The sequence below is a fragment of the Rhea pennata genome, chromosome 4, assembly GCF_028389875.1.
Source record: "Rhea pennata isolate bPtePen1 chromosome 4, bPtePen1.pri, whole genome shotgun sequence".
Classification (NCBI taxonomy): Eukaryota; Metazoa; Chordata; class Aves; order Rheiformes; family Rheidae; genus Rhea; species Rhea pennata.
The window spans coordinates 13324944-13350968 of NC_084666.1; the positions used below are offsets into that span (position 1 = coordinate 13324944).

The following is a 26025-nucleotide window of genomic DNA, read 5'->3' on the forward strand; positions in this document are numbered from 1 at the left end:
AGCAAGGCATAGATCACTGAGCCCTGAATGCAGGTCCTTTACAGAAGGAGCAGTTAATGATGTTCTCTGATTCAGAAACAACATGTCCTGCTGCAATGGGCTCTAGTTCCTGGGAATTTGCAGAAAGGTCATTGAGCTCTGTGTTGTGAGTGCCCATCTCAGAAGCAGATTTCTATGCAATCGTGTGTAAAGTCCCTTTTACAGCCCTTGGCAGGAATAAACGCGCCTGCAAAATAGACAACCTGCAGAGCCTTTCCCTCCCTGCCCCCAGCAGTAAGCTCGTAAGCGTTATAGGATTGGCCAAGCTGTGCAGATCTTGCAACAGCTGAACATCTCTAGGGCCACAACCTGTATTACCAACTCCCTGCCGGATTCAAGAGCACAGGAACCAGTCATCTATATGATGTGATGTGAGAGGACATCTGCCCATCAGCTCATTTGTTCAGCAACGTTGATCCAACCTTTAGCCCAAAGGGGAAGGCAAGGAGAGAAGCCTAAAGTCCTTGGAGGCTGAGCAGGTTGTCTGTGTGAGTAAGCAGGAGAAGTGACCAAGGGAGGTGGCAAAGGAGGGTGAACAGTAAGACCTCAAGAAAAAGGAAGAGTAAAAGGAAGAGAAAAAAGGAATAGAAGAATGGAAAAGACAAAGTAAAGCAGAAGAGCGCAAAGCTAGAGATACTACTTGGCTAGTAGGAGAGGGAGAGAGAAGCTAAAATAGATTTTTTTTTTCTTCCCTTCCTCCCCACCTCCTCCCTCCTCCCCCTTTCCATTTCCATCAAGGCTGTTCTGTGAGTTTTAAAAATACTTACTAGAAAGTATGGTAAAGGCAGAAACACAAGATTGCAGGGGAGAGAATAGAAAGAGACCAGAGCAGCAACTAAGGAGGGAATAAGAAGAGCCAATATAATAAAAATAGGATTGCACTGCACTGGATTTTTTTTTTTTTAATTCTTTGATTTACATTTCATAAAAATAAGTTTCTCCTTGTAAAGAAAAAACAGTGGATTGGAATTTGAGCCATAGGGTGTGAAGAACCTAATTTGCAAGGATACTTTTTTTTTTTTTTTTTTTTTTTTTTTTGCTTCCTGAGCCACCCTTGATCACTAGGGTGCTGTGCAGGGCAAACAGTATAGAAATAGTGAGCAGACACTTTCTATATTCAGCTACAATTTTTATTCTTTTATATATAACAAAAACTTTCCTTCCTTCATGCATGCATTGTTGTATATTATATTTTCCTGAACAGGAATAAATAGCAGGCTTACATTTAGTTCTCTTTTATTATTTTAAGCAGCAGGTAAGGTTATAATCCATCTGTGTTTGTGACCTTGAACAAGAATGGGCAGTTTCTCATTTACATAATGCTATTTTTTACTGAGCCATTAAACTGCAAAAAAAAAACAGGGACAGTGTGAAAAGTAGTCATCTACATATGTCCAAAAAAAAAAAAAAAAACTGCAGAAAATAGACTTAAAAACATGTGAGAGTTCAAAAAATTAAAAAGCAAATGGCCTGTGAAAGCAGCTTGATGACAAAGCAGGGGAAGCAATGCCTCATAAAAAGAGGTTTTGCAAACTCTTATCTCTCCAGTTGGTACATGGGTACGTTGCCTGCATGGAAACTGCTCGCGGGCTGTTTGCAGAGTCATCCGGAGAGAGGGCTCCCGGCTCCTGCGGGGCCGCATCCCACCCTGCAGCCCTCTGCAGCCTGTGATACCTGGAGCCCGTCATTACAAACCTGTTTCAAAATTTTGCCTGGGGGGAAAAAGCACAGTATTGTGCTGGACTGCTAGAATCACAAATTGCGCATGTTAGCGCTGAGATAGGAAATAACTCTGTTTTTTCACGTTGTGAATAACCATTACAGCAGGAGTCCTAATGACAAAACATGGTGATTTGGAAGGAATGAGACACTGGATTTACTGCAGTTGATTCAGCTTCTGAAATGGGCACTAATCTTGATCAATAGGCTCTCTGCTGCTACTGGGATACATTTTGTCAAGCTGTTACACTGGCTTTTTATTTATTTATTTATTTGTAAAGCATATGAGATTGTTACCTGGTGGCATAATAGCAGGCGAGTGGCAGGCCTTTGCAGGGGGGCAGCAACGGAGGCGACTCTGCTGACGACCCCACTGGGGCTGGTGGTTCTGGGCTGTCCTGAGCACAGCGCGTTTCCCCACCCGCGCTGCTGCCGGGCCCTGAGCAGGGGGTCCTGGGGGGCTTCCCAGGGTCTGGAAAAAGAAAAAAAAAAAGAAAAATAAAGAAAAAAGAAAAGAAAAATCCCTCTGAAAACATGACCTTTAAAAGACAAAAGACAATAACAACATGGAGGGTAATTACGAGGAACTTACTAAACCTGGTACATTTGTACATTTATTCAGTTTTTAGTCTTGTGATGTTAGGGTCCTAACTTGTGATTTTTTTTTTTCTTTTCTTTTTTTTTTTTTTTTTTTTTTTTTTTGGTGAATGCTTCAGGATGCCAATTTTGGGGTAGCTGTAAATTTCCTTGAATGCTGTAACAGGCTGGGGAAAACAGTAGGAAAAAATAACTATTCACTTGAGAGAGAGTGCTGGGAAAAATCCTGTGTTTTATATTCTTCCCAGTTGAAACCAGAAGACCTCAGCCTAGGTTAAAGCTCACTGTCCTCATCCCCTCACATTAGCAGACTTCATGCAACCTGCAGTTTAATTTATTCCTTGTTTTTTCCTCTCTCTCTCTGTCTGCAGTGTCATAATGACAGGTGCATATAACAACTTTTTTCGAATGTTTGACCGAAATACCAAGCGGGATGTTACCTTGGAGGCGTCCCGAGAGAGCAGCAAACCACGAGCTATTCTTAAACCCCGGAGAGTCTGTGTCGGAGGCAAACGGAGGAAAGACGACATCAGCGTTGACAGTTTGGACTTTACTAAGAAGATCTTGCACACGGCGTGGCACCCCACCGAGAACATCATTGCTATAGCAGCGACAAACAATCTGTACATATTTCAGGATAAAGTGAACTCAGAAATGCACTAGATTTATCAATATCCCTCCAATTTACAAACCAGCCTCTTGAGAGTTGTAGAAGGATGTGGTCTTCACAAAAAAGTGTGGCTGCTGTGGTGGAATTTGTAGGCTGCATCCTTTCAGCCCTCGGCCTGTATTAGTATTGGTGGCAAGCCAAATATTTTCCATCATTGCAAGTGTATGAGTAAAAGGCACGACTGCAAACACCGTGCTGTGGTCTGTGTTGGCTCCGTAGGCACGAGGAGGATCCGTTTCGGGGCGCCCTGGGAGGGCTGAGCCCTTCCGAGGGCCTCGCATTTCTCGGGGCCTCGCGGGGCACAGGAGGGCTGCGCGTTTTGTAGCCCTCTGAATTTACCACATTGTTAGAGCTTTTTTGCCTCAGTCTCTTGATTTTTTTTTTTTAAGTAAGGTTTTCCTGTCTTTAATTAAGCCAAGCCTATCTGTGGGTGAAAGAATAGCCACATCCCCTTATATCCTGTGCCATCTTAGGAGGGGCTCTTTACATTTGTAAGGTTGGAAGCAAAATTACTGCCATTCGTCCTGGCAAAAAGCTGTCCCATCTTACATGTCCCATTCCCTTCTTTACGGCATTTTCTTTAAACATCAGCTAACTTTGTACTTCAACTTTTTAAGTGAGTAAGTGATAAACTGATATAGATACTCAGCCAGTTAATTTTAAGAAGTTCATTCTCCATCTATCTCTCTGCCGTGGTTCAAACAACGATCAGTGTCTTCCTCGTGTGGAGGACGATTTCAAAACCTGGCATGGCTGCGCCACGCTGCCTGGCTGTGCGAATACAGCAATAGCAGGGTTAAATACTTACACCCATACTACTGTTTGGGAGTTGGAGGTCTAGGTGTCCTGGCTAAAATGCCGTCGGTAGAGGCAGCGTTGACCTCCAGGGGAGCAAAGCTAAACCCCTGCTCGACCCTTGAGCGAATCCCTCGTTTGCGCGTTGCAGCCCGGCTGCCCGAGTCCCGGCGCTCGCGGAGCGGAGCCGGTGCCGTGGTATCTTTAACCGTAAAGAATGGTTCTGCGAGGCAGCACGGCTCGGCGACGTTTATGTTTGTAAATTAGTCAAAGGCTGTGACAAAATTATTCCAGGAAAAATGAGAAGAAACCTCCCCCCCGCCCAAAATTCCGATCCAAACAAACTCGCTTCTGATATATTTACATCTTTCTCCATTTTCAAGTGAATAGTGATATAAATGGAAAGAAAGTACATGCAATTGCTGTTCCTCATGTAGGAAGCATATGGCTATGGTGTACTAGAGAGGAAGTACTACTTACCCGGGGGAAAAAGATATCAAAAAAAAAAAAAAAAAAAAAAGTCTGCACCTTTCTGATAATGGTTGCAGAAAAATTAATATCCCAAAGTATTTGTTCCCAAATGATGAATAAAAGAGCACAATTCAGATGACCTGTTAATCTGCCCTTATTAAAACTCCTCAGAAAAAATAATCTTTAAGCCATTATGCACCGGTTTATTCGGTAAGTGGAGAATGTACTGGTAAACGGATCTGCATGCTTTTCTATTTTGGTTTGGGGGAAAGGGTGGGTGAAAAATCTGCTTACAAGAACTAAAAAAACAAAATAAAAAGCTCTTTTATAAGACATCTTAACACAACACATGAAATCTGTACGTTTGAAGTTTTCTAGATCAATGCTGTATATTTTGTGTGTGTAGAAGCACAAACGCATGTGCATCAGTTTCCAGCCATACTAAACACATATGGTATGAAATGTGTAGGTTAATTTTAAAGAGAATGAGGAATGTTTGTTTATAAAATACTGTATGCTCTTGACAGCATGGACAGTATTATATGTACATATTTATTCTAATGAAATTTAACAAAAATTGCTTTTTTTTCCTTGTAAAAAGGTTTAAGAATGTGGTAAATTGTATACAAATCTTGTTAATGCCAAACTATTGCTTAAAGGGTGTCATACAATTTCTTTGACTTTTGGCCTCTTCCATTAACCTTTGCAGCTCAAGAAAAAAAAAAAAAAAAAGAAAAAAAAAGTTATCAGCTCATATTGGCATTTACAGCTAGAAATACTGTAAAACATATATTTAGCTTTTAACATTCTGAAGTAAGATTCTATAGATAACTTATTATAAAGCAGATCTTAATACAACATTTCTTTTTGTTTTTATTTTGAGTACCTTACTCTGTTTCAGCTTTGGGTACCAAAAAGATCATGATAAAATTAAATAAATAAATATATCTTTGGAGCTTTATAAGACTATTGAAATACCCAACCAAAATACCGTGAAGTGATTATAGAGGAAATAAATAGAAATCTTTCAAAGACCAGTATTCCATTCATGTCTTTGACATTGCTACTAGAGTTCAGTTTCCTGGTCTTCTTGAATGTACGGAAAGTTAACATCGTCATTGTGAACGTTTCCAACTTTCTTTCTCTTTTTAGTTTGAGCTTTCAGTGGTGTAGAGTAAGTGATGGTAAAGTTGGTAAATCTGATCGTTTTGAAAGCTGTTGTTCATGGCTGCATTCTTTGTGTTGCACAAATTAGCTAACTGTTGTTGAATAAAAATATAAATATGTTAATACCAGCTTTTTCAATAAAATTACAACAAAAAAAAGGCATAAGTAAATGACTTTGAGCCATGGCGTATTTTTAAGCTAGAGCTGAAAGAGTTGTTTAGCTCCTTTTGCAGTGGAGCAAGAGTCACGTTTCTGGATAGGGATGCACAGGGTAAGATACTGTGTGAACCTAAAGCAGTCTCGTGTGCTGGGGAGGCAGGCAAACACTCACACTGCAGGGACTGCGACCCCGGCCCCACGTCCCCCACCAGCTGCTTTTTCCTCTGCTCTATATGCTGTGGCTTTAGGGGATTGAATCTGTCTCCTATTGCAAGTAAAATGCCTGCCCTTCCTCTGGCCATCTTGATGCCTGCCTCAAACATCTGGGCTTTTCTGCTGTAGCTCAGTCTAAGGCAGCTGGCCCTGCCTATATGCGCTATATGGAGCCTCAGTGCTCTGAGAAACCTGCAGGCATCAGCACACAGGAGTTAGCTCTCTGAAAGCCCTAAGTCCTTTTTTTTTGGATGCAGACCAGAATAAATTTGCTTCAGCTGTTAGAGTAGGCAGCGTATTGCTTTGCACAGCTCACATGCCATTTTTCACCCCTCCTTTCCCTTTGTGGGAAGACACAATCAAGCCTGCTCATTTAGATGGACAAGTAGGACTAGGCACTGAAGAGAGAAAACTCAGCTGAAAAATAAATGAACATATCAGGTAATATGCCATTTACAAAGGTAACCTGGTTTTCAGTTTCCCTTCTCATCCCTACGTGCCCAGCAGTGTGAGCCTGAACCAGATGGCTAGCTCTTGCTCTTGCAATTTTTGCAAGCACATTCAGTAGCCGCACATGGCGGTTTAACTTTTCATGGGTTGGGGGTCGAGAAAATGTCGACATGAGCCACCTGCTTCTCCTATTTGCAGCCAACACATCTTGCTTTCAGGCAGAAAGTTAAATCTTGGATCTTTCCAAGGTTATGGTTATTAATCCCTAACAAGAGGGCAAGCAGAAGGATTGTTCACCTTCTGCATCCACTTTTCAGTAATACTATTATCATCAATTTGTTCCCACTCCCAACAGTAATCCTGTTTCATTTGTAGTCTTCTCCGTAAATTGCATTAAATACAGCATTCGAGTGTGAACTCACTTATCTTGCTAACTCATTTGCTTTTGAGCCTCAAAAGACGTTACTGGATTACTGGAAGAGGTAGAGGTTTGCAAAACTGGACCTAATTTTATGAGGTGCTTGGGACAGAATTGGTTTCCTTTGCTTTGCGTTAAGCCATGAGGCCTGGATGTTTTGTGCACGACAGTTTGACAGGCATACTAGAATGGTTTGCTTTCAGAGTGTACCATGAAAAAGCTTTCATTAGAAAGGAGTTTTTCCTCCTCTGCAGCTGGACTAGAATAAAACTTTTGTTCACATGAAAGTGAACACAACCCTTTAGGCACTTAGAGACCCAAAGTCGGGCTTGTGATGCAAATAATTTCATGTGAAATATCTGACAGAGCAAACTCTTGAGTTCCCTCAGCTACAAAAAAGGAAAAACAAACAAACAAAAAAACCCCCACCATCACCATCTTCTCTAGGCAAATGGCTTCATCATGGTTTCTTCAAATAAAGGAACAGCTACTGGAAAAAAAAAATCACTGTAAAAAACTAATAAGAAATTATTCAAACTGGAATGGAGGGGAGGCAGATTGGAGACAAACGCATTGACTTTATTCCATGCTCTGCTGTAAAACAAATGCTGCCCAAGCAGGGCACCAGCAAGCTCCTCCTGTCAATACTTTGTGTCAATACTCCAGCCTGGGCAGGTTACCTTTTCCATCGTGATCTGTTTGCAATACAGGAGACCATGCTCACGGCAAATTTATGCACGTCTCGGATTGTCTCATGGAAGAGATGGGGAGGACGGTGCCATTTCAATTATCAGCCTCTGACATCTCTGCTAACACCTCTCCGAGGTGAACAGCTGCAGTCTACATTTCTCACAGCTATTGATCCAGGCTTCGGCAACCCCAGATAGCTGCTGCTGTGGCAATTGCACTCTGTCAACATTTAAAAAATACTCTCTGCAACATAAGCTAAAGACTTACTTTAGAGCAGAATGAAAGATGAGTTGTACAATTGCATACCACCAGCATCCCCGCATTTTGTGAACCAGCAGGGCTCAGCTATGCTTCTTCTCAAAGTGTTTCCCTGTTTGGACCCATTACTGAGACTGTAGATACTGCTAATGAGCTTCCTATTTGCCTAAACTGGCCAGGAGTCCAGTGCTACCCTTAAATCTGATATGCCCTAATCACTTTGCAGAGCTGCAAGAAATCTCTCTCATTGCACAACTTATCCCCAGGGAAAGTCTGTCCCATCAAACCTATCCCAAAGCCACACAGAGACCCAGCCTTCGTTGTAAGAGAGCAGATAAGAGAGCTCTGGGTTAGGAAGGACAACAGCAGCCTGATCAAACTGGCAGAGTGAAAGATTTTCCTTCTTCCCTGTCTTCTCCCAAACCTCCAGTACACGCTTTTGTGCTTCGTCCTGGCATGCTCTCCTTGTCTGTCCACTTCATCCTATGGCTTTCCCAATTTTCCTGCTAGTCTCTGTCCTTGGGCACATACAGTGACCAGAAGCCACTAAAAACTCACTGAATCCCACCATGGGACTAACGCAGCAACTTCTGCACACTGCAGGAGCAGTTTCTCACAGGTCTAACAGCAAGTGCCCCGTAATCTCCCAGTCTCCTGAGCTATCACAGATGAAAGTCCCATTTGCCAATATAGTATATCTCAAGTGGAAGATTTACAGAATCTGCGAGGTTGTATCTTAGCAACTGCAGATGCATTAAGCAAGCAGTTTATCTGTTTAAAATTTCAGTTAAAAAGACCTGCCACAAAGAGGCAACTGCCATGAACAATACAAAAACCCACTACAGCAGTTTGCAAAGACATGATTGCTTTATACACATCCACTTGCCAAAATGACGCCGAGTGGATCTTCTCCCTTCGCAACACATCTACATCATTTACTCTCTTGCAGAGAGTGAGGTGGAGAAAAGGCTTCTTTATTTGCAGAGAAATCCAGAGGTTTTGTATGTTGGTCTCATTCCTCATAGAAGCCAAAGCAAGTTTTTCAATTTTCCAAAAGGAAATAACTCTCACAATGACAATTCAGAATAAAACAGGTATATGGCCATGATCAACCTACAACAGATACGCTGCAGATTTTATTCCTCAATTTGTACAATTTAGAGAACTGAAATACATTCACCATTTAACCCTTGTGGGTTAAAACCTTAATTACCAGTCTTCAGAGAGAGTCATCTTTCCTTCGGCTCTCTTCTTCCACATATTTGGGCCAGATTAGGAACAAGACAAGGCTCTGCAGCTTTAAGTGAGCAACCCCCAACGAATAGCCATTGTGAGATTTTTATCTTACCACATCCAAAACATACCTAAATTTCATCCTTGAAATCTGGCAAAGTTAGACCAAAAACAATAGGTTTTTGCAAAATCAGATTAGATAAATCACCATTTTCTACTTTAAAAATGTTTAGTAAAAATTTTTGCCAGCTCTTAGTGCATATTATATTCCATTTAACATTCTTAGCCACCCGATCCATACTGTGCGGGGACAGACTGCAGCAGGAGGAACCCCAGCACTGCTGCGAGAGGGAGCTACTAGGACATCCTTATTTTTTGGAAACAAAGGGCTGTGCCAAATCTCCTCAACAGGGAACTGCTCAAGAAAAGCACTCATTCAGAGCTCTGGAGAGCATGGAGGGCTCACATCTGCAGACTGTGAATTCTTGCACAGAAAGGTAGATCTTAGTCCGTAACCATTGCTCCAGGCTATGAGGGAATGAGGAGCACGTCTGGAATTGCAAAGGCAGGTGTTCATGTAATCCACAGACTTCAACGGGCTGAGAAAGGTGGCAACAGTTATCTTGCTTGCTGTATCCTCATAGATGCACTATTTTGGAGAAACTTAATATTATAAACAAAGCAAAGTGAGATGAACAGAAGATCTGCCAGGACAATTACAGGTCCCAAAGAGTACCCGTTTTATACAAAAACCCTAATAAGGCACATGCATATACCCAATGCATCCGTCTTTAAAGAGTATTTTACTGTCTACTTCTGCTGCATGTCAAAGCAGCTGCCCTGGGCTAGAGAAACTTCAGGATATAGGACTGAAACATTCCCATGGAGACTCACTTTTTAAAACAATGATTATAGATCAATTGAACTGTTGCTAAAAGCAGCATTAGGAGAGATTTATGAATCATCCACTTATAACTCTAGGAAAGAATGTTCTGTAAAGAGAAGACTGAAAAATCCATTTATTGCAAAACCATTTGCTGGGATCATCATTTATCTCTCTTGCTGCTGCAGAGGCACATTCCACAAACAATGCCCTATCCATTACCTGAATTTGGTGATTCTGCGAAGTTAGTAAATTCCTTAAACACATTTATTGCCATTTTGATGTTTTTCAATAAAATGTAGCCCCCAAATAAACTTGTTTTGTATTGCGTTCTCAAGGAACATGCTTTGATATTTAAAAATACATTTCCTGGGAGAAAATTACAAGAGTTCAGAATCTGAAATCATTAAAAACAGAAAAAAAGAGAAAGAGAGGGTTATACTATAGATAAATTTTTAGCTGGCTTTTCTGGAAAAAACCCCCCATGTTATTCTAGAATTTTGCAAAGTCAGTCCAAGAGCTATACACTGAGACTTTCACATTTTATTACAAGTTTTACTCAGTCCTGACTACTAAGTTTTATATTGCCTATTAGCTTATCATTGAGGTCTATTATATGCAGAAAAACTGTAGCTTTCCTGCATTCAATGCTTTCACAAATTCTGTTCCATTAAAGTATACTGAATTACAGCCCCTGCACCTTAGCAGAATGCTTTTCCCTTCTGAAGAGAAGGTAAAACCTGGCTTTAATCACCCAGTTCAGGAAATCCTGCCACAATCTGCCAAGTCACTGTTGAAGATTCATCCTTCTGACTAAACTAACTTCCAAAAAAAAAAAAAAAAAAAAAAAAATCAGAGGACAAGGACTGCTTGCTCTGATGGTCTGAGCAGCTGGGTGATGCAGCCTCTTCACAGCTCTTGGAAGTATTGGCGAAACACCTTAACAGACACACTCCTTCCTGCAGTGGATGCCTTGTAAAACAAGATGGTTCAAGCTACAAAACAAAGGCTCTGTCCCTCAACATCTATCTCATCTCCTTAGAGTATTTCAATGGCAATATTCATCCTAGTACTTGGAGGGTAGTTTTAGGTTTGATTCCAGACAGATTCTTAAGCAGAACTTAGCCTGTAGGCTACTTTTGAAGGATCTGAATCCTCTTAAAAAAACATTTCCATTAATTAAACAAGTATTTTTTAAACGTTATTTTGAGTGATTATTTACTGAAGTTATAGTTTGTCACCTGAGGTGATTGAATGGTTTGTTGTCGTGGAAACATCTCTGCTGTCACCAGCACTGAATAGAGAGGGAGGAACAGAGGAGGGAACTGCAGAAGAAATGTTTTGTTGAAATGCCTCTCTTTAAAGTGAAGAAATTATTTCAGATAAAGACAGGCCACACTGAGATGTAGACCAGGCTTTCAGCATACACAAATTTCTAAGATATTAGGACATCTGTGGGCTTGGTTCAAGTCTTTTCTAATTTAACATGACACTAAGCTCCTGCTGTCAAGCACTGCCATCTCCAACAGCTAGCTGCAACATCTGCAAGGCACTTCCCAATGCTGAACTTGCTATTATTGCAGAAAAAATCTGCTATCTTCAAAAATGGAACAAAAATTCTGTAACAAGCTGCTGCAAGGAAGCACCTGCTGTCATCTCTCTACTTGATTGTTAAAAATTCAAATTCTGACTCTCGGGGCTTCTTGTCTGAGCCTTTACCTGGTGTGTGATCTTGACGTGTAACCTCTCTGCTTTTCCCATACCAATGCTTTAATTCACGCTGAATGGAGATCTAAAAGTTACAGCCAGAATTTCCCTTAAAAGAACATGTCTTCTATCTACATTCTAATTAAACCATCTCACAGATTTTCTCTCTTTCTTATTCTTCAGGTAACAGAAAGTTAATAAAAACCTTTAAGCTATGATAAGCACTGACTTTTCTGCATCCAAGCCATAAAGACACAAGAGAGAGCAGAGGTCCCACGGGAAAGGAAATCAGGACTGCATGTTGTCACCATGCAAATTACAACAGAAGCAAACAATGCAGACGAACACAGAAACCCTTGGGTTGAAAAGTACTGGAGATAGAAACCTTCTCAGAAAGCTACACAAACAGCTGGAGAACATATTTCACGAGATTGCTGTGTCCTTTTTGCATATAATTAGTTTATTATTACATATTTTATCACTAGAAAAATATTTTCTCCCATTTTGCTCTCCCAGAATGTAGAAACACAGTGCAATGGCTCTGCTAGTCACTTGGGTAACCGTGTTGGACCTGGGGTGGAGGGGGATTGGGTCTACAAAGAGTTATCTATTTTTCATGAAAGAATTTCAAATTGTGTTTCCTCTCTGAAACAGAATATAAAACTAGAATGCGATTCTTTTGTTCATTGGCACTGTCCCCTGGAGACAGCATTAGAAAGAGAGAAAATGCAATGTGAACCTGGAGTGCCATCTGATGGCGCAGAATTAAAACCACACAGGTTGCAGGTTTACTAGAGAAAAGACAGGTGTCCTCCCTGTGCTGAGGTACAGAGGGTTCAAGAGAAGTATTTTGTGGCAGAAAAGAGTATGCAGCCCCAGCACTCCGGACTCAGTTGTGTTAGAGCCCAAAATAGGATCTAAGCCTGTACTTCAGGCAGATTACCTCTGCCAGGGACAATCTACACAGAGGTGGTAAAACTCTTTCTCCTTGACTTTGGTATTATAAGCTTCAAGCTGTCAGAGGCAGCACTGCTCTGGAGGTACAGCATGCTTCGTATTTATCCAAGGTGAACAGCAACAGATCTGTGGTCCAATGCTGAAACATTCATGCTAATTTTTTTTTTTATTTATACCATCGCAAAGGTTAAAAGTTTTACTTCCCAGTCAGATTAAGATACAAGATACTAGATTTTAAGGTGACAATATTCTGACCACCATGTGCACACACATATAATTACGTACAAATCTGCTTCAAGTTATTCTTAGTAAACATTCAAATTCCCTTCCTGTCCCAGTCTAGTGGACTTTGCAATTCAACTGCACAAATAGAACATGGCTAAAAGTTCACAATAAAATACGTGAAATTAGCGGATCAGTGTCAAGCAATAGCTTCCCAAGAACAACTTGCTGCAACACTCTTGACTCACGTACTTTATTTTTCCTACTCATGAAAATCTTTTTTATTTGTTTCAAACACATTCTTTGTAGCTCCCAAATTTTTATGGTGCACTGACTCAAAGAGCTTTAGAGGTGTGGTGCTCCTATTTCACAAAGCTGCACAATGCAACACTCACACCATTCAAGCAGGACAAGCAGTGATGCAGAAGAGTGTCCTCACTGAACCATTCTAGGCACCCTGCAGAACATCCTGAATTCAGAGGCCCTCTATACAGTCAGCAGAGAAAAACAGGCTGTGTTGGGAGTTTCCTCTCCAAATGACCTCTGAAAAAAGTCTGTTGGTCATTATTTAGAGAAAAACTCAGAAGACTCTAAATACCTTAGAAAAAAATGCTGCAATTAGTACAGAAGTTGCAACAGAAAAATGTTGCAAGGAGTCAGATTCCCACACCACATGGCAGCAGGAACAGCCTATGCTAACCCCCCCCCCCACCTCTCATTCCAAACATAGGCGCAGCAGAGCTTTGGCCAGGATCAAAGACCTGCAAGCAGTGTGACATGACCCAGAACCATGCCTGGGAGCTCAACATTCAACCTGAACAATCCAGCACTGCTAAAGCACATTCCAGCCCTGGATAGCAGCAGCTGCAGAGGCCCCACAAAATGCCTCTTTAGCACTGAGATCAGACTTCCAGAGCAGCAGTCCCACCCACAATACTGTCAATAAAAGACATACCTTCTCCATGCATAGAGTCCCCATCAGCTCTGGACTCAGAAAACAAAGACACCAGCGCTGGAGCATGAATTTCTGCATGTGATCTTCTCCAATTTTTATTAATGGTGGCAGCTGGGAAAATTCAGAACTAATTGAACTCAGCCTCCCTAGTTAAATCTCTTCCCTCCCCCCCCAACACAGTCTTCAGCAGTCACAAACCTACAGGTAGAGTGCCTCCATTTTTAATGGGATCTGCAGAAGGGAGGAGATGCAGCAGAGTGAAGCGTGTTGGGGCAGACAACCCATGTGGATCCACCCCCACGGGGACACCTCTGCTGCAGGTAGCCTGAAGCCATGTGAACTGCCCTTGGCCAAACAGCACCATCAGTTTCCAGGACTACACATATCAATCTAGATCAGGCTGTGAATGTCTGGCCTGAAAAGTCATACTTGAATTATCAGTGTTCTCACTGCCCTGGGAATGTGTGTTAGTTTTTTGTATGTTTGAAGATAGGAGCCTGCTGCCTTGCTGTTAACCGTGGGAAAACCTGCCTGTTTGTCAGGAGGAACAGTGGGAGTGAACTGGGAAACATCACAATTTCACTGTTTTATTTTTCCTGCTGCAAAGTGAGACAGTTAAGGCGGAATTCAGGTTCCTGCTCACAGGTCATTTTGTAAACTATTAGTGAGAAGGAGAAGGGAGCTAGGGCTACAAGAGTCTGCCAGATGGCAGAGGCTGGGGAGGGACAGCCAACATTTAGTCCTGATGGCAAGATGCTTTGTCTTTCAGGTAAACTCTAGGTGCATGTTTACACAGGCAAATTAAAATGTCAGCTAGCTCTGGTGCAAAAGCTGTGTGTGTACTCACTATATATATAATACACACACACACACATAACAGAGGTGCTAGACACATTTACCTTGCTTCTTTGCTAAAAGGCTGATTATTAATAACCTCCTGCTGTTTTGTTGTATTATGTTCTGGGGAATGCAATTGCAAATATATACGACTTTCTGTCAATAGGATTGCAAAGAAATACCTTCATCAGCTTCAGATGCTCATTACTGTAAGTCACTCAGCACTCAAACCAAAACGTGCAGTAAGTAATGCTAGTCATTGCACAAAGTTATGTGAAAATTTTGGAGGATGAAAATGCAGAAATGAATGTTATGAAGTTGCAAGCTTATAGAAACTGCTTATTACAGCTGTAATTGGGGAAATAGCTGTGCTGTGTATTTCTTCACCACCGTAAATATTTTGTAAAGGAAGACTCCAAGAAGTACTTTCTTGTTCCTATCCTGCTTCAAAACTAGAAGCAAAGTTCAAGTTGGATAGAAATAATGAAAAACAAGTTTTTTCAGTGCTGACTATCCTTCCTTAACAAGAGAATGAATCATCTTTTACACACGAGACTTTAGCCTAGGAGAGGAACTAGGGGATGCTAATTAGCTCTTCCAAAATAAAAGATAACAGTAGTAAAAGGAAAATAAATGAGCCATCTTAAAATAATGCAGATAGTCAATCTGATTTGAGTATTTGGTTTCTAACCATTTCTATTCCTCTTTAAGTAGCATTTGTACACATATAGGAAGTTGTTAGAGCAGGTTTAATATCTATTTGCAAGTTGGTGAGTTCTGCCTAATTTTTGCTGCACAGATTAGTAGTTTCTTAACTTAATGATTAAGTAGCAGATATTTCTTAATAACTGCCTGCTGCCTGTTCAAACAGTTTTAACCGAAAAGCTGTGATCAGAGCCCACCTTCCTTTAATTGTCTTCATTTATTGCTGAACATGACCCTTACACTGTACAATTGCAATGAATTAAGGCTTGCATTAAGAACACACTTAAAATCCTGAAATTTACTTTGCCTTTTTCAGTGGAAACAGAAAAGCTAGAAGATAGACACTGGTACATTCTGGAAAGGGGTGTATTTTTTGTGTCAAAGGCTCAAGTTCTCAAAAACTGTAGGAATAAAAGGAAGCACAGTGCTACCTCTACAGTAACATCACTATTACCATGTATTAAATAAAAACCCAAACAAACTTACAATTAATAACTACTTTATACACTTAAGACCAGTTTGTGCTAGGAAAGAAAAGTGCATGTAATTCATAGAGATCTACAGATTTCTATTTTTTTCTCCAGAAGAACTGGGCAAAACACAAGTTATAAACTTGCATCTTCCATTCTTGCTTATCACAGGATGCTGTTAGTCATTGCAGAATGGGCTCTAAAATTATTCAGAATTTCTGTATGTGTTTTGCTGTTTTTTCTATGCTTGCAGAATACTGTATCAGTTTGGAGAACAGGCAGTACTTTTTCATGTTACTCTGCAGAAGAAATTCAAATAATGAATATTTACTTTATTTGTGTATTTTCTAACTGCTAAATCTGAGCTTAGAGAAGTACAGCTGTATCTAATTTAGATGTGTCAATAGCCATGTAATATCCTCCTCCTCAGTTAATTAATACTAATTCAAAAGATTGAATTATCAGCCTTGAAAAACGGCACCTATCTTTGGAACTGTTTAAAATTCAGCATATCTTCAAAACTGAGTAAGAAAATAATAAATGTAGAATTAATTGAATAGTTAGCAGCAGCTGCTATGTCCTGTGTCTCTCTCCTTTCCAATCTAGAAGATGGTATGTTTTGAAATATATAACTGTAGAATACATCACTTAAACAGAGCACAGCCTAACTTTGTCCATCTGTAAGATTCAAAGAGCCTTTGCAAAAACACCTTGCCTGAGACTGCAATTGCTCGTTAAGTATTGGTGATTTTGTGCTTGTCAGCTACAATAGAAATTGTAAAGAAAAGATTTGTCAAAGGTTTCAGTCTGATGAACACTAGGCAGACAAGAAAACGGAGTACCTATCATCACATTGTTGCTAATGTGTCCTCTTTTTCCATTAAAAAAAAACACCAAGAAGGAACACCTGAGAGCTGGACATTAAAAAGCTGCATTTAAAGATTCAGAAGTCAAATTCACCTCTTCTTTTCCTTTCAGATGCACACAAGAGCTGGAAATATCACAAACATGGATGGAAAATGAACGTCTATGAATCAGTATTAAAAGCTTTCCATCTCCATTGAAGAGAAGCATCCATCAAATTAAACAGTCCCCATGAAGCAGAGCTGTGTCCCTCTCTCATGCTGCTTTCCCAACAGCTCCTTGCAGACTTGCAGGTCTTGGTCTATTTTTGAAAAGCAACACAACCTGGAATCTTAGTTTACCCTCTAGTGATTCTGGCACTCTTCCACACTATGTCCTTTCTGATAGCACAGTCACGGTACTGGAGTAACAGGCAGTTATTTTACTCATTGCACTGGGACACTCCTTATAATAGCTGTATTTTTAGTAAATACCAATTTTTTGCCTCCTCTTAGTAAAAAACAGAGTCAAGGAGAATCTAGTTCTCTGGAGCAGCATTCAGAAACCTTAACATAGAACTGTCTTCTTTGTTTGTGCAACCCCTCTTCTGTTTTTTTTCAACACAAGGCGGGGTATCCCTCCATCCAGTAGTTTGCTTCGTTACAAAAACCTGAACTCTTCTTTAAGAAGCTCCCAGCCCTGTACTGAGGCAGTGGCCCTTTGGAGGGCAAAAGTACGTACATAAGTAAAGACTGCAAAATACTTCTGTATTAATCTGTGTCTCCTTCCTCCTGTATCGTAGTCTTGTGCCATTCCTACGTGGGCTGAACTGAGCTGGCTTGGGCACGAGTAGCACAAGGGAATCACTTCGCAGTACCCTGCTCTCTCTAGGATTCGGAGTCCAACTCAGCAATCACCTGCAGATGAAAGCTTTGGACAATGTAACTAATAAGCTAACCTACTGCGACTGAACACGTAAAAGCCTCCCCACCCCATGATCTGGCTAATTCATGGCTTGTTTTTCCATGTAGGCACATGAAGGGAAATTGTACAAACTGAAGTCTGACAGGTATCAGTATCCTTGAGTCAGCCACCACTCCTCTCTGACGAAGAAAGTAGGGACTAGAGTTTTTTAGCCAATCATTTGAAGTATTTTTACTTCAGTTATTAACTAATAAACCCCAATATTTTTCTCAGAAATGGCTAGACTAAAAATCTGTAAGTTGCCTGTATTAAATCTCAAAATAATGTTGTGCCATAGATGGGAAATCTGGTTTAAGCCTTTCGTCTCATCCTACAGATCAACTATTTCTAAAGAAATAAACAGAACAAAGCCTCCTCCTTTTTGCAACACTTTCCACATCTGACTTCATTTAGCCTTCCCTTTTTGGAGATGTGTAATATCTTCCTCAAAGTTCCCCACAGCACGTCAGAAAATTGACATCTTTTTGCAAGGAGCAAAAGCTAAAAAGAGAGTAAATTTTAACTTTAGTTCTGAATGCTAAGACTGCTTTCTTCTCCTGACAAACACATGAGTAGAAGTTAAACACGTAACTGCATATAAGCAAAAATTAAAAAAAAAAAAGAAAAAAAAAATATCTTCTGTGCTCAAATTTCAGAGCCAGGAAGGAATATTTAAAAGGAACCTATGGATATTCTAAAAAAGGAGGATAAAAGCTTAGGTTTGGCTTATTGTTTCCAGCCAAAAGAAGATCAGGTAAGCTAATTTACTCAAAGGTATCCTGCTGCCTTATGCTTTTTCTTTTTCTGAGACGGAAAGAGAAGGTTGAAAGTTTTTGTCAAAACTAGAAGCATCCTGCAGACATTCTGTTCTAAAGATTTTCTAAAGGGCTCAAGCACAACCACGTGGTTTTGGAAGGTGAAGTTGCTCCGCAACTCAGGAGCAGCCAAACCACCTGGGCTCTGGGATGCGCACTTCTCTGTGCCTCCAGGTTCTTCCAAACTGAGGACCTGAGTCAAGACTGAAGGGGTCCCAATAGTTGGAGTGCAGCCACCTGCCTCATTTTTCCCAAAGTATCTCCTTCCCCATCAAATGTGTTTTCACTCATAACTTTTCTAATTAATGACTGATATGCAAAGGCAAAAAGGATATAATGCATGATCAATAGCAGAGTGTTCAGAAAAACAGTGCAGTGTAGCTGTGAAATCCTCACACCCCTCACCCACTGGTTAAAAACAGGTGGCAAGTCACAATGAAAGCAAGAGTAAGGAGTATCTATAGATCTCACAGCTGCAAGAACTTTGTCTGACATACTCTAATTTTACTACTAGCTTGAAATAACATGAAGTTCAATTTCAGGTATCCCATATGAGAAGTTTAAAACATGAAAAATACAGTTTAGAAAAGAAAGCATCATAAACGCTCATAATGTCAAAGCACAATGAACAACTGCTGTATTCCATTTTAATTCAAGTTCATATTTCATATTTATTTGCACAATACAAATCATTAAATATATTCTATTTCAGTTTCTATTGTAGATATTTTTTACGTACTATTTTCAGTTGCTTTGGCTTGTCTGTTACTGGCATCATCACAATACCAGCCTTACAATCTGGTGTTTGTCATTCACACACCAGCATGGATAATAACTTAGCATCATATATGTAGCTATCATAACCAATTAAAACAAACAGCATATTTTGTAAAGAACATTTAAAGCAAAATCTCCTTTTATAATCTTGCTGGGATGTGAAATGGTGTGTCCTTTCAAAAAACTTTTTAAATCACTATCTTGCTGAATTCTGTACACACAGATCACTCATCACCAGGTATTGACTATATGACTATCACCTTTACCTGGAAAACACCGAATAAATACAAGGGATACAACAGCTTGTGTTGCGTATCAGATTATCTATTCTAAATCATACATGTGAAAATACATATTGGCATGTGTGAATATTTAAAGAGTAAAGTGCTTTTAACATCAAGCAAGTGAATGAATCTAGTGTTGTACCACGGGTAAATGACATGTCCATTTCAGACAAAAGAGTATCCATGCAATTAATCAGCAGCAATCCTCCACATTCACTTAAAATAACATCGAACTAATCACCTCAGTCATAAGGCGTTTAAAGGCAGGATACAGTGTATACACTTACAAAACTCAACCAGTACTCTACATTAGCATACGTTTTGAGCATTGCTACAGCAGGAATTTTTTTTTTCCTTTTCAGAAGCCAAACCTTTGGTAGTGTAAATGCAGTGTACATTGAAGATGCTACTGAACCAACAAAAGAACTCATTATGCAGCTGACAGGAATGGGAAGAAGAAAAAATCAAAAGCAAATTTAATGGCTTTATGCACTGTGCTCCTCCAGTCATGCTCTATTTTCACATGCCTCCCCGCAGGTAAGAGTTTAGACATGCAATTCAAGCAAGTGATTGCTTTCAGTTCAAAGACAGGCCATTTACTGCCAAGACGACCCTCTAGAATTGTGCTGAATTCAATTATACTTCCTTGCCTCAAGTTCAGCAACACTTTCTTAAACTCATTGCTTGCCTTCAGCACAATATCTTTGGTTATATCATCCTCCTCTACAGACTTAGTTCCGTTTTTGCTGCTGAAAGGCATGCCCACAGTTATTTCAAATTTGTACCGATCAAACATTTTCATGTGGCAATTATGCTTTGTCAAATACTTCAGACGACACAATTCTTCCTCCTCCATAGTAACATTTTTGGGGTCACAAAGAGGGTAGGTTTCACCATACAAGCATCTCATCCAATCACCAATAAAGAGCGGAAGCATATTTATTGCAGATTCTGCGCTATTGTCAATCTCTGTAACACGCACGTATTTGAACCGCCCAGTCCATGTCACTCTGTGTCCTTCCAGGTGACTACACAAAATCTGAGTACGCGCCATGTTAGTCTCCTTCCATGATCGGGGTCCACAGAGGAACGCATACTGATTCCATGTCAAGGTGGAGTTGTAAACTTTCATTCCCTCAGATCGATAGACATAGAACCAACAAAACAACACTACAGCTGTAATCCACACCAAAATAAGTTTCACAATTGAGCTTCGAGTGAGGGATTTAACCATTTCAACTACAGAGAAGTTAGCTTTTGTCCACCATCGGAAGAGCAAAGGGACAGTACACAAAACCAGAGTCACTACAATTTTCATGAGTTCCAGAGACACGAACCACTTAATGAAATGCACAAAACACATGAGCGCAATGCCTACACCTAGCACGGGGAGCGCAAAGAGAAACAGAAAATAACCAATTGACGCACGAATGAGTCCAATGCCAGAGGACTCACGCAGAATAACCACAGAGAGTTCGCACCACATGAAGCAGACCAGATATGGGACCAAGTAACAGTAGGTGCCTTTAAAATTCCGTAATTGTGCCATTCTGAAGAAAAGATAGAACAAGTACAAAAATAAAAGGCATGGGATGCTTACATTTATCACAAAGAAATGGCCTACAGGAACAGTAAAGAAGGTTTTACCTAAGAATTTTAAGTAGCCCAAATTCCCAGGCAATACCTGCAACAGGGATAAGCAACCAGCTGCTATCTCAGTCACTAGTGCTCTTCGTGTGTAGGGTTCTGCGCATGTGCTTAAACTCATGTAACTTGTCACCGTGAAGAAAATAGAGATAGTAGCTAACTCTGAGCATGGCATACAGTCTTTGCTTGCTATAGGGAAGGAAAAAATGACAAAGAATACTGAGAGCAAAAAATAAATGTATGGCTCTAAGTGATTCCATCCAAAGTTCACCTCAGCTTGCTCAACATCTAGGTTTGGCTCAAAACGAAGCAGTAAGTCTGTCAGGGTGCGGAAGTTTTCCCAGGCCTTACTATCCTGAAAAACCTTCAGTGTGCAAATCACCATAGAAATGAAGGACAGGTAGAATATGACTAATGGGATAATGAAGGCAAAAAAATCAATTGTCAGATTACTGATAATAAAGAAAAAAATGAGAGCATTGATATGGTGTGTTGGAACAATGGTAGACAGCCAGTGCATTCCTGCCTTTGATGCAATATCTATAAGGTACTCTTTAATTTCCATAATGGCATGAAGTGGATATTTTACAACCTGGAAAAGAGAAAGAGACATTTTATTTATGAGCAGTTTTAGTACATCACAGATATTCTTAGCTGAAGCAGTCACAGTAAGTTGTCTAACCTCAGTTGACATGGAAAGATTCTTATTTCAGAAGAATGTTGCCAATAAAATGAGATTACTTTGTCTGAGATTATTAGCTCTGTTTTGATTAATTCAGTCAGATGAAGCTCAGAGGCTATTTTGATTTCAGCAAAGGTATTTCATTACCTTTGACACATATAATTAAATTGCTTCCTAGTCAAATATTCTGCCTTGCTAGCTTTGCACCAAAGATAAACAGCAGACCTGTACTATCTGAAGTCATTACTTGAGCTGTGAGTACTGTAGCTTAAAGCATTTAATTTTGCCACAGTTCTGCAAGGATTATGTTATAGATTCTGTACTATTACATGCACTTTACTATATACAACAAGTCTTTACAGCTGTGGTTTATTTAAAAAAAATCCTGCCCAAGTATCTAGGGATGCAGCTGTCAAAAATCTCTGTATTTTCTGAATACTAGAAATACCTTTCACTGAATATATAATAATAGCTATTCTTTTAACCCTAACCGTACACTGCCTATCTTATTTGGCATTTTCCTATACAGGAACATGACAAGAGTGGAACTGCTGGATCAAATCCTTACCACCACACTGGTGGCCAGCCACACTCTTTGTGTAGGATAAAGATAATAATAATAATAAAAAGACAATCTAGGGGATAGGATTTTTCAAACAGATGAATATTCAAATATTAGCACCCGGACATTAGACACTGCAAACAACCCTTCTTCCCTCAGAAAAAGACAATTTTTACATTTTCCCAGAACTTACACTTTTATAAATTAATTACTTCAAAGGAAAGGTCAAAACTGCTCCAACAAAGATCTGTGCACGATGAACTGAGGCAACAAAGAATACTTGAGTATAAGGCTATTTATTGGTGGAGGTATCCCTGTTCATCTTCCTAAATGCATCTCTTTCTGAATATTTGTTATTTGAAATGCTAGCCAATAGTTATCTAACTATTCTTTTCCCCTTCATATGACAATAGTTCAATGACAATAAAAACTCTGATGGCAGCAGGCAAAAATTCCCTATCTAGCTTGAAATTTATACCAGTATTGAATGTATGCATCTTAAATCTTCCCTTCTCCTTTCACCGCCCAAAGAAATGCCACTATATGAAAACCATTGACAGTAAGCTCCACCTTCTTAAATTCCTTCATAATAGAACCTTTTTACTCCTCAAAGCCATGGATAATTTTCCCCATTTATCCTTCTTATTTAAATAGGAACAGGCATGGCATTATATAATAACATCTGCAATAAAGGTATGGCAGTTATGATAGAAACATTTAAAACCTTACTGAGACGTAACCAAGTTAGACTGCCTCCTTCCAAAGGAAAACATTATTCCTTTCTCATAAATATATATGTATTATATAAAACGGTAACTTTTAACACAGAGCTCCCAACTTGTGCCTAGGCAATCAACCAACTTGTGGCCCTCCTGGCTAAAGCAGAGGGTCAGATTTGAAGCAGCAAGGGTTAAACTAAGGTTTGCCCAGCCATGCCTAAGGGCGAGTTGGGCAGGCGCCCTTGGCAATAAAGAGTAAAGGGGCTTAGATCCAGCAGTCACTCTCAAATGCTTCTGAGTCAATTGGGCATTCTTCTGTGCCAACTCAGGGATTGCAAAATCTATGGGCTGCATGGGATGGGAATGCATGACAGTGCAATTCCCCTTCTAGGCATGATAGCTCTCCTTCTGTGGATGATTCCCAGAACCTAGAAAGAGCTCATGAGAGTTGCTATTAGCTCCTGATCCTGCTCTGGGTGGGATTTCAAAAGGTAAGGGCTCTCTGGCACCTCCCTTTTGTTCCCAGGAGAAGCAGCTACCAAACACCAGCCCCCTACCCAGCTCAGCCCAAGGTTAACAGCAAACTTTTATTCCCTGCTGCTAATGTCTCAATCACAGTTTTTAAACTAAGAGTTCCTTTTGTTAAGAAATGTACATCTAAAAAGACTCAGTGAGAACCAATGCCAGTTCTTCATTTAAATAGGTGGTCTCTACATAGCTAAAGAGAGGGAGAAGTAGAAGGAACGAAGGAAAGGAAGCAGGTCCAAACCCCACACCAGAGACGTTCACTCTACTCACCACAAAACGTAAGGAAAGGTATAATTCTCCTTACTTTATTCTAATGAGAAAGTGAAGCGCTCTCTCAAAAAACCCCACGTTCTTTCTTTCTCTTTTCCTAACACTCTCAGACTTCTATCTTTTGTCAGTCATCTTTGCTCTAAGTTTCTTTAAATTGTAATTGGATAATCTTTCAGATTCTGGGAGGTCCCTTTGCCAGAAGAATTACTGGACATATAGTCCCTATTTGATTAAACTGAAGGCTGCTGAATTAGCAACGGCCTGACTAAAGTTACGATCCTTTATAGTAAAAATCCTGTATTACCAGCAACTTATATTTTTAAGGAACCCTGTAACAAAATATGTATGCTTCTACATTCCTATATTTTATTTCTGTGAAATCAGACTCTGCATTTATGAATGTTGTGATCCGTGCGTATGTGTCATACCGGGAATCTAGACCTTAGCCTCCCCACTTGCTACCCTCAACCTTAGAGATTCTAAATGTGTAGGTATCATTTGAACTAATTTCCCCAAATCAGTTTCATTTTTTTTGCATAGAGAATGCATGTTGTTCCTTGTCAGAGGCAAAAGCCCTACAGGTAAAAAGAAAACCCATATATATGAAGTAAAGTCCAAAAAGAAATTATAGCAACGTTTCTTCTAGTGACCCACAGTGGCTACATATCAGCTTTCAGAGTCAAGTGCAAGTCACCTTTCTTTTACCTTAAATGTGTAAGATATCCCTTCAACATAACGTGTTCATTATTGGCTTTTTACCTTCAGTCGCAAAGGTAGCTCTTCAGGAGTCTTCCCTGCCAATTCATCATCTTCCTCTTCCTGCATAATCAGGTTAGACGGGATGATTCCCTTTGCATACTTCTTGGTAATTTCAACAAAGTCATCCAAAGCAATGTATTTTTTAGCTAAAAGATAAAAAAATGAAGACTCTAAGTACATAGACTGTATCAGTACTGCACTGCATAGATAACATGAGTTGGAATATTAATTCTTCTTTCTTGGTATTGAAGAAGCTCCACTCTGGGTTTCAAAAACTGAACTACTGATAACACAGGACTGTCTTTCGACCTTTCCAGACACTGGTGCTGAAAACAAACTGCTTGTGCCTGCAATATGACTACTTTAAATCTTGTTAGACTAGTAGGAAATTATATTATATTCTTAAGTAGAAAACCAAAGCAAGTGAATGTAGTTTAACTGCAAAAATTCCTGGGAGAAGAGACTACTGTATCAGGTTACAGAGTTTTCATAGACAAAAAAAAAATTATACTTGGTAATTTCTTTGGAGAAATCTTTTAGGTAATAGATATTGAAAAGAAAGACTTGTACAGGAGAAGTAATGAATCATCTATACTGAAAAACTGACTTCTGACTTGATGCTCTGAATAGTCATTTTTCTAAGTTCATTAGTAACAGATGAATTATAATTACATGAAATGCCAAATTATTCGTACCTACAAGACTAAGTATAATTACTGCTCATGTATTAATTTTATGTGCTATGTGGCTATACAATAAGTCTCCCCCAAATACATGAACTACAATTTAAAATAAATAGCCAACAACAAAATATACTTTGTTCAGTTGTACACAGCAACAAAATTTAACATTCTGCCTATTTGAAAAGTATCCAAATAGGAAGCACACAACTCAGTTACTGGTATAAAGTACCTCTGCCACTGATATTTTGTCACCAACTTGATAATATTGGCCATAATTCAATAGCTACACATGGCTCCACAGCAGGTAATGGAGAAGAAAACTTTTGCCTAAGGGTCCTCAGACAAATGCCTCAGACCTCAGGAGTTTCAGAACAGTGAGTTAAAATCAAATAAGGTGCTGTCCCCGGAAGCCTGAAAAGAATTTCAGATAGGAACCTGTATCAGAAACATCAGTTCAAAATACTGATTTTCAACATCATGCCTTTCCCATTCCCTGAACTCTAACTACCAGAGAAGTTCAAGGAGCAGGGGCATTCCACCAGGCAATAACCAGGAGTGGACACTAAAGGCCAGTGGCCCTCAGAGATTCTTACCCACTTTTATGAGTAGAAGGAGGCATTATCTCAAAAGTCTCCTGTGACAAGGCAGGAGATGATCTATACACCACTTCCAACTTTTTTCCACAGCCAGTTCCTTGCATTAGCATGGATAGCTAGTTTCTATGGTAGATAAGTTTGATGTCATTTGTAAAGGAGGATAATTAACTGCAACTTTTTTCATATACTCAAGCAACTGACATTGCTGCAGATATGAAAGACTTTTGAATGACAAAAAATCTGTAATATACCTCCTACACAGTAAGTACTGCTAGTCAGCTG

General features: G+C 39.8%; 2 protein-coding genes across 5 annotated transcripts in view; one reads left to right on the plus strand and one right to left on the minus strand.

Annotated features, from left to right (window-relative positions):
• PPP2R2C (protein phosphatase 2 regulatory subunit Bgamma) overlaps positions 1-3130 on the plus strand; it is a 196779-nt gene extending 193649 nt beyond the window's left edge. For all 4 annotated transcript variants that reach the window (XM_062575320.1, XM_062575323.1, XM_062575319.1 and 1 more), the window contains one exon: positions 2727-3130. In XM_062575320.1, the coding sequence (XP_062431304.1) occupies positions 2727-3018 (292 nt within the window). In that variant the 3' untranslated portion in view covers positions 3019-3130. The remainder of the gene's footprint in view (positions 1-2726) is intronic.
• A 15743-nt stretch (positions 3131-18873) lies between these two features.
• The window catches only part of WFS1 (wolframin ER transmembrane glycoprotein), a 38193-nt gene continuing 31041 nt past the window's right edge, over positions 18874-26025 (minus strand). The window contains exons 7-8 of the mRNA XM_062575318.1: positions 24465-24610; positions 18874-21536 (exon numbers count right to left, since the gene is read on the minus strand). Coding sequence (XP_062431302.1) covers positions 19728-21536; positions 24465-24610 — 1955 coding nt within the window. The 3' untranslated portion in view covers positions 18874-19727. The remainder of the gene's footprint in view (positions 21537-24464; positions 24611-26025) is intronic.